This window comes from Hyperolius riggenbachi, chromosome 2 (genome assembly GCF_040937935.1).
Source record: "Hyperolius riggenbachi isolate aHypRig1 chromosome 2, aHypRig1.pri, whole genome shotgun sequence".
Lineage (NCBI taxonomy): Eukaryota > Metazoa > Chordata > Amphibia > Anura > Hyperoliidae > Hyperolius > Hyperolius riggenbachi.
This window is the reverse complement of record NC_090647.1, coordinates 512,551,555-512,568,675: the sequence shown is the minus strand read 5'-3', so window position 1 is coordinate 512,568,675 and position 17,121 is coordinate 512,551,555. Positions and strand designations below refer to the sequence as shown.

General features: G+C 45.1%; 1 protein-coding gene across 1 annotated transcript in view; it reads right to left on the bottom strand.

Moving 5' to 3' along the window:
• Positions 1–17,121, bottom strand: part of LOC137547211 (ATP-binding cassette sub-family C member 2-like) — an 86,945-nt gene that overhangs the window by 48,131 nt on the left and 21,693 nt on the right. Inside the window, exons 2-5 of the mRNA XM_068270524.1 lie at positions 13,260–13,321; positions 10,974–11,109; positions 7,995–8,116; positions 3,137–3,314 (exon numbers count right to left, since the gene is read on the bottom strand). Of these exons, the coding sequence (XP_068126625.1) occupies positions 3,137–3,314; positions 7,995–8,116; positions 10,974–11,109; positions 13,260–13,321 (498 nt within the window). The remainder of the gene's footprint in view (positions 1–3,136; positions 3,315–7,994; positions 8,117–10,973; positions 11,110–13,259; positions 13,322–17,121) is intronic.

The window sequence follows — 17,121 nt, the reverse complement described above, 5'->3', positions numbered from 1 at the left end:
CAGAGCCCCCCTTTAGTATATATAGGCAGATATGGCAAATCCCCTTTAGTGTATACTGTATAGGCAGATCCCCTTTAGTGTATATAGGCAGTTCCCCCCCTTTAGTATAAATAAACAGTTCCTCCTTTTAGTGTATATAGCTAGTGTAACATAGCTAGGCAGATAAATAGTGTATAGTATAGAAGCAGATCCCCCTTTAGCGTATATAAGCACCCCCCCCCCCCCCACTTCCCCAACCAGGAGGCAGTTGAGGAATCTTACTTGCGTTTCTGCTTGTAGCTGGGGACAGAAGATGGCCAGGAGTCTGGAGTGACAAGCAGGTCTCTCTCTGATTAGTGCACAGGGCAGACATCGCCTGTGAGCGAGGGGTGGCGATACTGGCACACATGGCTCACACAGACTCAGCAAGAGGCAGCAGCAGGTTCCTGGAGTTACGCCCCCATCACCCCCAGTGGCACCAGGGGGAGGAACTACGACTCGCAGCAGCCACAGACAGACCTGGAGCCCGCAGCCAGCAGTTAGAAATGCAGCCACGGCCAGTTGAATGCACATCACGTGCGCCCCCCTGGAAGCCGGCGCCCTGAGCGATCCTCCACGATTCTCCATTTTCCCGCCACCAGCTAGTTTCAGTACTGTCGACTTGTAAGTCGATGGCAAGCCACGCGTATCTTTCCCGCCAGCAATAGTGTCCTGCGCTAATAGCGCAAGACGCTATTGCGGAGAAAGATATGCGTGGCCCATGGCGTGCAGGCGCAGTTGCTGAGTCGACAAATAGCTGGCGGCAGGAGAACGGAGGATTGTGGAGGACCGGCGCGGGACAGGAAGGCTGCAAGGAGCTGGCAGAAGCCCCAGGTAAGTGAAACTCTATGCTTTTTTCTTTCTTTAATTTCAGTTCTGCTTTAACGCTACGCAGGAAGTCCGTAAACAAAGTGGGAGGGGGGAGATCGACACAAATGAATATCAACATACAACCCTAAGTCCTTCTCCAAGTTTGATTTCCCCATCTGCATCCTGTTTATTTTGTACGGTGCTAGAGCTTTGGTACGACCAAAATGCATGACTTTACATTTATCAACATTGAATTTCATCTGCTATTTATGTGCCCATATAGCCATCCCATCCAGATCCTGTTGCATTATGTCACTATCTTCCTGAGAGTTGAGGATTCTGCACAATTTTGTAGTCTGTAAAAATAGCAACCTTACTTTATACTTCATCTGCTAGGTCATTAACCACCCTGGCGTTCTATTGAGATCGCCAGGGCGGCTGCGGGAGGGTTTTTTTTAAATTTAAAAAAAACTATTTCATGTAGCCAACTGAAAGTTGGCTGCATGAAAGCCCACTAGAGGGCGCTCCTGGAGCATAATTCCGATCGCCTCCGGCGATCAGAATTAACAAGGAAGGCTGCAATGAGCAGCCTTCCTTGTTTGGCTTTCCTCGTCGCCATGGCGATGAGCGGAGTGACGTCATGGACGTCAGCCGACATACCTGACGTCAGCCGCCTCCGATCCAGCCCTTAGCGCTGGCCGGAACTATTTCTTCCGGCTGCGCAGGGCTCGGGCAGCTAGGGGGACCCTCTTTCGCCGCTGCTCGCGGCGGATCGCCGCAGAGCGGCGGCGATCAGGCAGCACACGCGGCTGGCAAAGTGCCGGCTGCGTGTGCTGCTTGATCAAAATCGGCCCAGCAGGGCCTGAGCGGCACCCTCTGGTGGTAATGGACGAGCTGAGCTCGTCCATACCACTAAGGTGGTTAATAAATAAATTGAAGAGTACTGGAACTAGTACTGTGGGACCCCACTGCTTGCAGTCACCTATTTTGAATATGATGCATTGCCCACAACTCCTTGTTTTCTGTCCATTAGCCAGTTCCCTATCCATGCACACAGACTTTTCCCCAGTCCTTGCATCCTCAACTTTTGCACCAGACTGATGGGGGGGGGGGGGGGGGGGGGGGGGAGACAGTGCCATCATCACATCTGCCCCTCAGCTCCTTATCTAAGCACTAAAACCTAAATGCATCGAAGGAGGTCGTTTGGGGGAGGTAGGTTAGGTTTAGCTATCGATGGAGGATTTGAAGTGAACCTGAATCTAGTAAAATTATTTAAAATAAACGCATGATGTACCTGCAAATAAATATTACATACTTACCTCGCCGTCAGTTTCTCTCACTAGCTCACCATTTTCTTCTAACAACTTTTCCTTCCAGTTCTGACAAGATTTTGTCAGAACTGATAAATATCAGTTGCTGTCAGTTATATATCAGTGGTTGTCAGCTATAACTGAAAGGAAAACGGATGAGCAAGGTAATGTCCATGTTTCCCTCAAGTGGGTGATATTACAGTTTAACAGTGTGCTTATGAGATAATGGCTGTTAACTTTGTAGCAGACAGCACTCCCCAGTTTTCAGAAGTCGATGTGCCAGGTCATAAGGTCCCGCAGCACTCAGGACCCAACTTGTAGAGAAGGAATGAAGACCGGCACCATCCAGTAAATATAGCTCAGCAATTTATTGTGCAGACATTATGACACAATGAACGACGTTTCGGAGGTCAATCCTCCTTTATCAAGTTCCTATCAGTTCCTATTGTGCGCACGTTGTATGCGCATATATGAGTCCCCCATCAGGTCCGCCAGCGCGAGACAGCGGGGGATTGGTCGCCAGAGGCGACTCCTTCAACGTGATTGGTTGTTCTCCCATGGTAGTAGGTATATAAAGAGGATGTTTATGTAAGATTAGTGAGACACTGATAGGAACTTGATAAAGGAGGATTGACCTCCGAAACGTCGTTCATTGTGTCATAATGTCTGCACAATAAATTGCTGAGCTATATTTACTGGATGGTGCCGGTCTTCATTCCTTCTCTATGAGATAATGGCCATTTCCAAAATGGAGGATGGAGAATTCCATTGATCACAGTGGGCAAACTGGATGCAGGAGAGAAGAAAGAGACTGATGGGTAGGCTACACGAGAGGTAAGTATGACATGGGTAAATTTATTTTGACTTTTAATTTTCAGTTCAGGTTTGTTTTAAGTAAGCAATATTACCATGGGAGTTGGTCGACCACTCTAAAAACAGTTTTATAAATGTTTCCGTTTACAATTCCTGCATATACTAACCATTTCAGTGGTTATTACCTTTTTATAGATCATTCCGATGACAGAAGTTTTACACTTCACTGCAGTAAGCATGTTATGACGCTGGTAGAGTTGTAGGATCAGAGTCTGCAGAATTGTAACTATAAGAAGAGCCACAGCAAACATATAGCCGGTCCAGGAATCTTCTGACCGCCCCTCACAGAATGCAATCATTTGCCTGCAACATAATATACACATTAAATATATAAAGTAACTCTTAACCTAAGTACACACAATAGACACAGATTAGACTAGACATAGAAAATGTATATCCTGCATTTCTCCTTGTGGACTCAAAGCACCAGAGCTGCAGCCACTAGGGCATGCTCAGTAGTTAGTAGCAATGTTACGGAGTCTTGCCCACGGTCTCCTTACTGAATAGGGGCTTACTGAACAGGCAGATACAAGATTCGAACTTCGGACTCCTGTGTCAGAGACAGAGCCCTCAGGCCCCATTCACACAAACGCAAAATGCCGGTGATTTTTGCGGGCGTTTTGCAGGAGTGATTTTTCTGCGATTTTACATGGAAAAAAATCACTGAACACTGCAGCGATTTTGCCGCGGTCGCGTTTAGTGCTTCTATAGCACTGAAGCACGATCGCCGGGAAATCGCTTGAAAATGGTGCAGGCGACGCGTTTGCGTTTCGCGATTTTGGGCGATTTCCGCAAATCGCCCAAGTACAAACAGGTCCATACAGTTTCAATACACTAGCGCTTTTAAATAAAGCGCTAGCGTTTGAACGTTTTGCCGAAATTGCGGCAAAACGCTCTAGTGTGATTGGGGCCTTAAAGTGAACCTGAGGAGTGATGTGGAGGTTGCCATATGTATTTCCTTTTAAGTGGCTGGATAGTGTAATGGTTAAAGGGAACCACAGACGAAGCTACAAAAAAAAATAGGAAAAGTTTTTTTACATAACTGGGGCTTCCTCCAGCCCCATAAGCCTGGATCGCTCCCACGCCGCCGTCCTCCACTGCCTCTATCGCCGGTACTGGGTCCCGTCACTTCCGCCGGACGCGGCCAATTGTACACCAGCGCACTGACTCCCTACCAGCTCTTTACGCATGCGCCTGCGCAGTATAAAGGGAGCGCACTGCGCTTGCGTCGACTGGCCCGACTGGCCAAAATGATGGGACGCGGTACCGGCGGACGGCGGCGTGGAAGCGATCCAGGCTGATGGGGCTGGAGGAAGCCCCAGGTATGTATAAAACTGTTAGTTAGTTCGTCTCTGGGTCTTTTTAAGGGCTCCACCTCTGACACAGGAGACCTGGGTTCAAATCTTGGCTCTTCCTGTTCAGTACGTCAGCACCTATTCAGTAAGGAGTTCTTGGGCTAGACTCTCTAACACTGCTACTGCCTACTGAGTGTGCCCTAGTGGCTGCCTTGCAAGTGCTTTGAGTCCAATAGGAGAAAAGTGCTATACAAATATAGGAATTATTAAGCAATACCAGTTACCTGGCTGTCCTGCTTATCCCCTGCCTCTAATACTTTCAGCCATAGCCCCTGAACAAGCATGCAGCAGATCAGGTGTTTCTGACATTATTGTCAGATCTGACAAGATTATCTGCATGCTTGTTTCTGGTGTAATTCAGACACTACTGTAGCCAAATAAACCAGCAAGGCTGCCAGAAAAAATGTATTGCTTAAAAGGAAATAAATATGGCAGCCTCTATATACCTCTCACTTCAATTGTCCATTAACTAGTACACTATCCAGACATGATGACCATTAGTGATCATATCGGGTGACAGTATGCTGTGTGAACAGGTGTTCCCTGATGATAGCCCCTTCCTCTTGAGGAAATGAGCTGATTGCAATTGTAGTTCCCACAGACAGAGGGCTGCAGAGAAAAAAAAGAAAAAGATAGCTCTATTTTTTTTTCCGTGATCTTTGCTTTTTTGGCTCTGGTAACAATTTTAAGGCACGTGTTTAGCAATTATCTTGTTCAGCATCGAAGTGTCACAATAGCTATTCCCGTGACTGTCTTGTAAAATATCCGCAGGCCCCGGGTGCTACAGTGTCCCATTACTGAGGGATTATTTATAGCACAGGCAGACTCACCTCTACCTGCACAATGCTGATAGGACAGGAGGAAAACAGCCAAAGCTATTACTGAAAAGCCTCAGGCTCTCTTTCTAGGAGATAGTGCAATGGTGCTGAATGTAAAAATCCAGCCACATTACTTATATAATTCAGTGTAGCCAGATTCTGCAGTGGTCTGCAGCTTCCTGTCACATGACTTCATCACTTCCTAACTCCAGTAGGACTGCATGGCCTCCATCACTCACAAGACTAGTGGGTGGAAGTTCTGACTATTCGGACAGCATATCTGCAGGCTCCATGAGTGGTCTTCACAAAACACCATGCCAGTGGCGTAGCAAAAAGGGATATAGAAGCTGCGACCACACCGGGGTCCCTAGGCCAGAGGGGCAAACTAGGGTCCCTCCTTCATCCATCCTTTTAGCTTTTCATTGGCGGTGTGCTGGTAATGATAACCTCTATATGTGCGTTGAATGGTGATATCATTAACAAATGGTCTCCCCTCCTCTGATTGCACCTCTTAAAGGACAACTGAAGAGAGAGGTATATGGAGGCTGCCATGTTTATTTCCTTTTAAGCAATACCAGTTGCCTGGCAGCCCTGCTGATCCTCTGCCTCTATTAGCCATAGCCCCTGAACAAGCATGCAGCAGATCAGGTGTTTCAGGGCTCGTTCCCACTGTTGCGACGCGATTTCGGCCGCATTCCGACGCTTGTAAAAACGCATGCGGATGCGTTTCCGCATGCGTTTTTACCCGCGATTTCGCATGCGATTTCGCATGGCAGGGTGCCATGCGAAATTAACCATGACACTGCCAGGGCTAAATAAAATTGAAAAAGGTGCGAAATCGCACGCGAAATCGCGGGTAAAAACGCATGTAACAAACGCATGCGTTTTTACTATTAAATACATTAGCGGCGATTCGCACGGATTCCCGACGCAGGCGAAATCGTTGGCTCTTTTGTGCGTTTTTTTACCGCTGAAAAAAACGCACCTCAACAACGCTACAGTGGAAACAGGCCCATCCACTTGCATTACATGTGCGGATCTGCATGCGTTGGACGCATGCAGATTCGCGATAGTGGGAACGAGCCCTCAGACTTTAGGCTGCATTTCCACTTGTGCGGTGCAAATCGTCGCGGTAAAAATTCGCATGCGGGTCTATACGAATTTTCATGAGAATTCGCATGGATGACGATGTATGCGAATTTAACCATGGCAGTGCTGGTGTGCTTTTCCATTGTTTCTATGCGAATTCGCATGAAAATTCTCATGAAAATTCGCATGCCCAAACCTCATGCGAATTTCCTATTAAATACATTGTATGCGATTCGCATAGCGGTATGCGAATTCTGATGGCTCTGCCATGCGAATTTTTTTCTGCACAGAAAAACGCAAAGGAATCCTGACAAGTGGAAACAGTCCCATTCACTTGTATTGCTATGCGAATTTTCATGCGAAAAACGCATGCGAATTCGCTATAGTGGAAATGAGCCCTTAAAGTCAGATCTGACAAGACTAGCTGCATGCTTGTTTCTGGTGTTATTCAGATACTACTGCAGAGAAATAGACCAGCAGGGCTGCCAGGTAACTGGTATTGATTAAAAGGAAATAAATATGGCAGCCTCCGTATACCTCTTACTTCAGTTCCCCTTTAACACTGAAGATGTCCTTGGAAGGTTTTGAGGCTCCATACCAATAGAGTGCTTGGGGCCCCCATCTAAAGCTTGCACTGGGGCCCCTGGCTCCTTAGCTACGCCACTGCACCATGCTATCTCCGTCAATCGTGGATGGGTAGGAGTGGCGGTAGATCATAAACCTAAAGCATTGTATGCATAGCTGCATTTGAGAGTACAATGAGAGAGCAATTATTTTGCCACAATCTATAAGTGTTTGGCTAGCTTTACACATTACAGAGATGTTTATAAAATATTGTTATTTGCCCACCCATGTTGAGAGAATACGCGTGCAGGGAAGCCGTGAGGTGACGGCGAGGGATCCCGCAGGCCAGCGACGCCGCAGGTGAGTAACTGTAACTGGACGAGCCTGACTTGTCCTTACCGATAATAGCTATTTTTTAGGACAAGTTAGGTCCCTCATTCTGCTGCTGCTAAGATCTGTCTGCTTCACCTGCCCTAAGCTATTTCAGCTGCTTCTTCTCAGTAAACAGAGCTGCTTCTAAAACCAGATACTACTACCCACATAAGGGTAGCACACACTTTGCACATTCTCACCAATGTAGTGGTAGTGTCAGGCAATTTTTTGTGTGAGCTTCAGGCAGGCAGAATTGTGGTCAGAGAGCACAGCTCTATTTGACTGGTTGAGAAGCCAATTAAACTGTTGCACAAAGAAGTCCTAAAGAAGAAATTGAACATTGAGGATGTTTATGTCAACTGCTACATGAGGTGGTTCTATGTGACACTGCCCTAACCTACACCTTCAAACAAGCCCTCAAAATTCACCTCTCCAAGAAGGCCTGCGCTGTCCCCCTCCCCCCACCGCTGACCTAACTCTCTCTGCCGAGAACCTCTAGATGCAGCCCCCTCCTCTTGAGTCACCACCCCCTCCCTCTAGATTGTAAGCTTTTGCAGGGCCCTCCCTCCTTGTGTACCCTACCTGACAGAATAACGTGAAGTTGAATTGCTTGGAATACTACTCCCATGTATAATCATAATTATCATTGTCTGTAACCATATTTAATGTCCAGCCCTCCGTAATGTGTTGGTGCTAGACATCCAATAAATAAGAATAATGCCCAGTTCTTGAACAGCCTGTTTAAATCTGCTATAATTCCCTTTTAGAAGATAATATTCACTTACTTTAAGATCTGTGGACTTGTAAAGGCAAGGACATCTGCCACCACTTTCATGAGGGCCACGCAGATAAGTGGATATCGGAAGGTGCTCCATAGTGCTCCCAGTAATGACGGCCTTCCGGAATCCTGGAGAGAGAGGGACAACATGTAGCCCCTATTTGGTCATTTAAGGATAAGAAAGCTAACATGGAGGAAGTGAGGAAAAAGACTGAGTAGGCTTCTTCAAAATCAGCGCAAGAAAAGACACCACCAAACTTCAAAAAATAAACTGTGAGCAGAGAGCAATTTTAGCATCAATTCCATCAATTACGCAATTAGCACAATCCACGTTACTTAACGTGAACCCGAGGTGAAAATACACTTATGAGATAAACAATTCAATCTGTCCTCCTATTCCTAAAAATGACTTTTTAGACATCTCATGGTTTTATTTTATGTATAAACATTTACAAAGTAGATTTAATGTTTTGTTGTCTCTGTTCAATTGCAGTGTCTAAAGCATCCCAGAGGGAAAACGCAAACTATTGATCCTTTTATCTATCCCTTGCAGTCAGAAGCCCAGTTATCTGCTTAGGAAAGGGTTTTATAGCTGTAATTTGGGCACATCCATACTGCACTGTGGGTGTGGACTTGCGTATTGGCAGTACGGATCCACTCATCTTCAGAAGTACCCATGAACACAAGTACTTCCGATGGCTGGTGGCAGAGGATAGACGAAAACGTATTCGACCTGCTGGTTGAATAATTTCACTAGGGAGACAGTACTAAAATGAGGACACAGAGAGGACCAGGAAGGCTCCATTGGATTGGCACCTCTCCTCTCCATAGGTGACTATCTACTGTTTTGTTTAGGCCGGTTCCTTAGGCCGGTTCTACACATTTTTTGCATTGTGGTGGGATGCAATGCTCTTGCTACATCCCACCAAAATGCAAAAAACACAGTCACATGACCCTGTAGCAGAGTGCGCTGACAGGGTCATATGCATAGTACCGGAAGTGAAGTGCGTCAGGAAGTGAACAAACAAATCACTCTGCAAAAGCACTATGAAAAGCGCTTTACACAAAATCATAGCACGCAGGTAAGCGCCCGGGAGGTGCTAAAAACAAAAATCACTCACAAAATTGCAACAAAGCCTAAGAGTTGAAATCCAACTACCTGTTCTGGATAGCTGCTCCACATTTGCAGCAGGTGTTTTTGCACCTCCCTCAATAAATCAATCCCATTTTATTTTTACAAGTATATAAGTTGTGAACTGTGAGCAAATTCCACCGCCAAGGAGAATGCTTCTATTTGCTTCAGCATTATTTTACAGCCTAATCACTTGCCACACTTGCCAGTGCCATGCCTATGCTACAGAACATGTGATCCTGGGTGACCTGTAGCTAGCTATACTGAGGGAAGCAGGAGGACAATACAATGCTACAGAGCAAGCGGCATGGGATCCTCACTGACTTGTAGCTAGCTATACTGAGGGAAGCGGGAGGGCAATACAATGCTACAGAACAAGCGTCATGTGATCCTCACTGACCTGTAGCTAGCTGTGCTGAGGGAAGCTGGAAGGCAATACAATGCTACAGAACAAGCGTCATGTGATCCCGGGTGACCTGTAGCTAGCTGTGCTGAGGAAAGCAGGAAGGCAATACAATGCTACAGAACAAGCGTCATGTCATCTCTCACTGACCTATAGCTAGCTGTGCTGAGGAAAGCAGGAAGGCAATACAATGCTACAGAACAAGCGTCATGTGATCCCGGGTGACCTGTAGCTAGCTGTGCTGAGGAAAGCAGGAAGGCAATACAATGCTACAGAACAAGCGTCATGTGATCCTCACTGACCTGTAGTAGCTAGCTGTGCTGAGGAAAGCAGGAAGGCAATACAATGCTACAGAACAAGCATCATGTCATCTCTCACTGACCTATAGCTAGCTGTGCTGAGGGAAGCGGGAAGGCAATACAATGTTACATAACAAGCGTCATGTGATCCTCACTAACCTGTAGCTAGCTGTGCTGAGGAAAGCAGGAGGGCAATACAATGCTACAGAACAAGCGTCATGTGATCCCGGGTGACCTGTAGCTAGCTGTGCTGAGGGAAGCAGGAGGGCAATACAATGCTACAGAACAAGCGTCATGTGATCCCGGGTGACCTGTAGCTAGCTGTGCTGAGGGAAGCAGGAGGGCAATACAATGCTACAGAACAAGCGTCATGTGATCCCGGGTGACCTGTAGCTAGCTGTGCTGAGGGAAGCAGGAGGGAACTACAATGCTACAGAACAAGCGTCATGTGATCCTCACTGACCTGTAGCTAGCTGTGCTGAGGGAAGCGGGAGGGAAATACAATGCTACAGAACAAGCGTCATGTGATCTCTCACTGACCTATAGCTAGCTGTGCTGAGGGAAGCGGGAAGGGAATACAGTGCTACAGAACAAGCGTCATGTGATCCTCACTGACATGTAGCTAGCTGTGCTGAGGGAAGCGGGAAGGGAATACAGTGCTACAGAACAAGCGTCATGTGATCCTCACTGACTTGTAGCTAGCTGTGCTGAGGGAAGCGGGAAGGGAATACACTGCTACAGAACAAGCGTCATGTGATCCTCACTGACTTGTAGCTAGCTGTGCTGAGGGAAGCGGGAAGGGAATACACTGCTACAGAACAAGCGTCATGTGATCTCTCACTGACCTATAGCTAGCTGTGCTGAGGGAAGCAGGAGGGCAATACAATGCTACAGAACAAGCGTCATGTGATCCCGGGTGACCTGTAGCTAGCTGTGCTGAGGGAAGCAGGAAGGCAATACAATGATACAGAACAAGCGTCATGTGATCCTCCCTAACCTATAGCTAGCTGTGCTGAGGGAAGCGGGAGGGCAATAGTGCTACAGAACAAGCGTCATGTGATCCTCACTGACCTATAGCTAGCTGTGCTGAAGAAAGCAGGAGGACAATACAGTGTACACATCAGCAGTAATACAGAGTTTCCTTTTTATTACCTTCCGGCCATGCTGTGCGCTTGTTTTTCTCCAGTTTTTCTCAAATGCTGGATAAACCGTGTATGTCGAGTCACACTCACTCAATTCAATTAGGTCTTCTCTCTCCAAAGGCTTCTTATAACCGAGGGTTATTATCCTTTCCAGACAGAAATAATGTCACAGATAATAAATAAACCAAGTGCTGCTCACTCAAGGATACATTTTAAAGCTGAACAGTGAAATTTACAGCCGACTCTAGTCATATCTTAAAAAAAAATTGACTTTCAGCTAAACTTAAAGCAGAACTGAACTAAAAATAAAAAGAAAGTGTTTCACTTACCTGGGGCTTCTGATAGCTCCTTACAGCCTTTCTGTCCCACACCGGTCTGCCACGATCCTCCGTTCTCCCGCCGCTGATCATGGCAGACCGGCGCAGGACAGGAAGGCTGCAGGGGGCTAGCAGAAGCTCCAGGTAAGTGAAACACTTTTTTTTGTTTGTTTTTATTTTTATTTCAGTTCCACTTTAACCCTTCAGACAGGAAGAGGCAGGCTTGCTGTGATGTTTCCTCCTATCACCCTCCCATTTCCTCCTCTTCCCCACCCCAATCACTAGGCGGCAACATAGAGCAAGCCTGCCTCTTCCTGTCTCTAAATGTTACTTTAGCTGAAAGTCAAACTTTTTAGTGTCCCAGTTCAGTTGTGCTTTAATGTTGTATTGTCTCATATGAATGATACAGACTTTCAAACAGTTTCAGTGTGTCCCAGAGCTAAAATATATGAACTATCAAACTTTTTTTTTTTTTTTGCTGTATACATGATTCTAAGATCATGCTCACAGCAAACTGGAAATTAGATTTGTTTTATAGGATGTTAAGGCAGCAGGATGATAGGGGTGGCCAGGGCAGGTTTCTGTAAAGGCAATTAAGGCCAAGGCCTTGGGTGGCAGCAGCCCAAGGGGTCATCAGAACATAAAAGAGGAGTTGCTACATATGAAAGAGGAGGGTGCAAATGGGGAACAACACATGACAAGGGGAAACTGATGCCCATGGGAGCTAGTCATGAAGAGAAGGGCTACAGTACATGGATGATACACATGGAAGAGGGGGCTGCACATGGAATGGGAGGGGCACTGCTGCACATGAAAAGGGAGACACAACATACTTAGCCTAAGGGCGCAAAAAGTATGAATCCGGCCTTGGGGGTGGCAGTAAAAAGAAGGTTTGGTCACATCTTTTTGAGGTATAGATGGGATAGGCAAAGATGCTGTGCTTTTAAATGAGTGCCAACTGTAGAGCCCGAGTCTACCTGTATAAAACCAGTTGGAATGGGAGATGGGGGGGAGTGTACCTGCGTAAGACACAGATGTGTGTGTGTCGGCTACAGCCCATTGTCTTCAAGGTTAGATGCCGCCCATACAAGTTCCAGGACTTCCTACTTTGTTGAGAGCAGGCACATCACACAGCTTCATGCTCTCCATTTCCTCCTTTCTTTTACAGTCATGCACATTGGAGGCTCTTGGCGACCACATAAAATGGTGAGGCAGGCTGGATTCGGCTTGCAGGCCTTGAGTTTGACTCCTGTGCCTCAAGGTCTAACATTAATTGCTGTAATAATAATTTGGCTCAGTGAACCACTTAAGGGATAAGAAGTAGGATACAAGAGGCAAGACGTAACAAGTTGGCATTGTGTGGTCCGCAGCCCGATGCTGGTCCATGGGCCTGGCCACTCTCTCCATATCATGTAGAGCAGCATGCAGAAGAAAACACCTACCACATCACCAGGTGCACTGTCCTCCCTCTCCTTACAACCGCTCCCAATGTGTTTCTCATGACAAACGTTGGGATGGTGGGGGCCATTTGTTGTTAAAAGGGCGATGGTGGTGGACTTGTCATATGGCCTACCACAAAGACTGATGGGGAGGGGGAAGAGGGAGGGGGCTGGAAGGGAGGCTGTTAACTGGTCAAATTTTGCTGGGGAAAGTTTGGGGGTGGAGGGGAGGCTTCTGCAAAAGGGCGTATTCTAAAATGTGTTTGTGGTTATGGGGCCCCCATGGCAATCCATGCACCCCACCCCCTCCCCCCAACACATTTTACAGATCTACTCTCCAAACCATAGACTCCTCCTCCCTTCCCTGGTCTATTACCCCAACATACCTCTGATCCATCACAGACCACAACCAGAGAGAGCCATACTATAAATAGCTTTAGGTGGCAACAAAACACAAAAATAATAAAAACTAAGCAAAAACAACATAATCATACTGATAACATTTTGTCAAATAAGGCTGGGTGTTCCGGGTGATTTTACCTGCTGTACCAGGAATATGTGAGCCGACTGAAGAACGTCACCTTGTTCTCCGGATTATCATGCTGTATAGAGAGACAAAAAGAAGCAGGTTAGTCTATGCACTGCAATAACAGCCCTTTCCCCCAATGATTAGCTGCTGCATGGTTTTTGGCAGTTGGAAACAGCTGTAAACAGCTATTTCCAACAATGCAACAAGGTTCACAGACAGGAAACTGACAAAAGTTCGAACTTTTCTTGTGGGAGGGGTTTCACCACAATATCAGTCATACAGCGCCCCCTGATGGTCTGTTTGTGAAAAGGAATAGATTTCTCATGTAAAAGGGGGTATCAGCTACTGATTGGGATAAAGTTCAATTTTTGGTCTGAGTTTCTCTTTAACTACAGTTTTTCAGTGAAATGCCTTATAGCAAGCCCAAAGTGAGAAAAAAAAATTATAATGAATGGTATAAGTAGTACGGATAATGAATAGAACATTAGTAACCAAGAAAAGAGTCTCACGTTTTTATTTTCAGACAACACTCTGTGTTTTAACCTATAAAACAAAGCAGAAATAATGACCCTTTGATCTGTCCTGCAGTAAAACCTTTTCCCAAGCTGTCTCCGTTTCTTGGCTGTTTAAGTGCTTCAGAAAACAGAACTGTGTTTGACCCAATTTGGGTCGAATACCTCAGAGAAGCTCTTTTGCATAGGTAACTTTTTTTAACTCTTCCTGTGATGGAAAACAATATGAGACTCTTTTCTTTGCTACTAATGTTCTATTTCTTAGCTGTACTACACATACAATTCATAGGCCCATATGAAATTCAGTTTTTCTCCTGAGTTTTCTCCTTGGGATAATTTTTCATATTCGATTTAAAATACCGTTCTAGCACTTTGCAATGGAAAAAGTACCAAAAAGTTGGTGAAAAAGTACTGTCAAAATAATTTTCTTGCTTGCTGGTGAGTTTAAAAGACATTTTATTTACAAGCTGTAAAAATATCACCTCGGGAAAAAACTCGGAAGAAAAACTGAATTGCATATGGGCCATTATCTCGAATGGTGTTTTATTAATGCAATACATCTGATTTACTAATTGCTAATAATAGCAGCACAGTATCATAGAAGCAGTGCAGACTGGGGGGGGGGGGGGGGCATTATGGCTACACCTGATATACTGAGGGGGGCATTATTGCTCCATTTAAAATTCACTTGCGATTTGCAAAATTGCAAAAAAAAACCTGCGTGCCACGATGTCATGTATCCTAATGGCATCGCAATGTATTTCCAATTTTGAGCGGACTTGAACCTTTGGACGCCATGTTTTTTTCCTGTGCGATGCACGTTTCAATGCAACAACAATGAAAATTACATAAATATGCGCGTTTTATATGAACATTTGCATACACTTATGAAATCAAACAGATGGTTTTTCATGTAAAATAATGCGATTGCTTTTCATGGAAAAATTACAATACGAAATTATGTGTACAGAAAATAATACAAAAATCACAAATTCAGAATCGTGCATGTGGAAAAAAAAATCACATGTATAAAATGCTTGAACAAGTACAGTATATATGGTCCCTAAGAGCAGGGCTGTGTAGTCGGTACAAAAATCATCCTACCCAAAATGACTCAGACTCCGACTCCTTAGTCCAATACTTACCAGAACTAAGGATTTGGTACAAAAATCATCTGACTCTGATTCCTTAGTTTATGAAATCACCGACTTCGACTCCAGGTACCCAAAATTGCTCAGACTCCTCAACTCCAACTCCGACTCCACAGCCCTAAGAGTATTGAATTGGGTGAAATAGGCAGCATATTATTTTACATGCAGATGAAATATATTTTTTACATAATCATCCACATTTAAATTAGTAATCTTACTCCCGGGACTGCTTTGTTTTATTGAGCTGTAATGCTGGGTACGATACAATTTTCTGACAGATTTACTGTCAGATCGACTATTTTCAACAGGTCAAATCTGATTTCCAATCAATTTTCCGATCCATTTTCTGTTCACTGCAATTGAAAATCGATCGGAAATCAAATCGGACCTGTTGGAAATAGGAAAATAGTTGATGTGACAGTAAATCTGTCAGAAAATTGTATTGTGTGTACCAAGCATAACACAGAATATAACGCGTACGTACAAAAGGGCGCCCGGACAAAAAGGGCGCGGGGTGTAAACTCTAAATAATAATTAATCATTAATAGGGTTTATAAAAATAGTGTGCTATATTTCGTTTACAAATAATGTTTAACAAAATTATAAATCATTAAATAATGTTTATGAAATCGGAAATTGTGAAAACGTTAATCTTCCCTGTTTCAAAAGTTAAACTTATAATTACGTTTATTAAAAAAACAATAATATATGTTTAATTGTTATAATTGTATATTATTGTGAATAACCTTCATTTATGGTTTGTTGTTATAATCAAATCTGAAAATATTCTTTATAACGATGATATAAATATAACTACGTTCGTAATAAGTGTTGTAAAACATTAGTAATTATTACTAAAATTTTACTAAAACTATACCTAAGCCTACTCTTACACAGAACCCTCCCTGTACCTATCCCTAACCCCTAGACCCCCCTGTTGGTGCCTAAACCTAAGACCCCCCTGTTGGTGCCTAAACCTAAGACCCCCCTGTTGGTGCCTAAACCTAAGACCCCCCTGTTGGTGCCTAAACCTAAGACCCCCCCCTGTTGGTGCCTAAGTAACCCTCCCTGTACCCCTAACCCCTAGACCCCCCCTGTTGGTGCCTAAACCTAAGACCCCCCTGTTGGTGCCTAAACCTAAGACCCCCCTGTTGGTGCCTAAACCTAAGACCCCCTTGTTGGTGCCTAAACCTAAGACCCCCCCTGTTGGTGCCTAAACCTAAGACCCCCCCTGTTGGTGCCTAAACCTAAGACCCCCCTTTTGGTGCCTAAACCTAAGACCCCCCCTGTTGGTGCCTAAGTAACCCTCCCTGTACCTACCCCTAACCCCTAGACCCCCCTGTTGGTGCCTAAACCTAAGACCCCCCTGTTGGTGCCTAAACCTAAGACCCCCCTGTTGGGGCCTAAACCTAAGACCCCCCTGTTGGGGCCTAAACCTAAGACCCCCCTGTTGGTGCCTAAACCTAAGACCCCCCTGTTGGTGCCTAAACCTAAGACCCCCCTGTTGGTGCCTAAACCTAAGACCCCCCCCTGTTGGTGCCTAAGTAACCCTCCCTGTACCTATCCCTAACCCCTAGACCCCCCTGTTGGTGCCTAAACCTAAGACCCCCCTGTTGGTGCCTAAACCTAAGACTCCCCTGTTGGTGCCTAAACCTAAGACCCCCCCTGTTGGTGCCTAAACCTAAGACCCCCCCTGTTGGTGCCTAACCCCCCTGTTGGTGCCTAAACCTAAGACCCCCCCTGTTGGTGTCTAAACCTAAGACCCCCCCTGTTGGTGCCTAAGTAAACCTCCCTGTACCTACCCCTAACCCCTAGACCCCCCTGTTGGTGCCTAAACCTAAGACCCCCCTGTTGGTGCCTAAACCTAAAACCCCCCTTTATTATGTGGATAATAATGTTTTACTAATTGTGGATGCAAAAAATATTTTGCAATTTACGTTACGTACTGATCGCTTTATTTTGTGAATAATAATGTTTTACAAACAGTAAGGGATAAAACTTTAAATGTTTTAATTATTTAAACAAGATAAGATCGCTTTATTTTGTGAATAATAATGTTTTACAAACAGTAAGGGATAAAACTTTAAATAATGTTTTAATTATTTAAATAAGATAAATATGTTTAGTATTTTCATAAACGTTATTCGGCACGGGTGCATTTTATAAACGTAAATCACCACAAGCTCAGTTATAAATCATTAAACATCTCT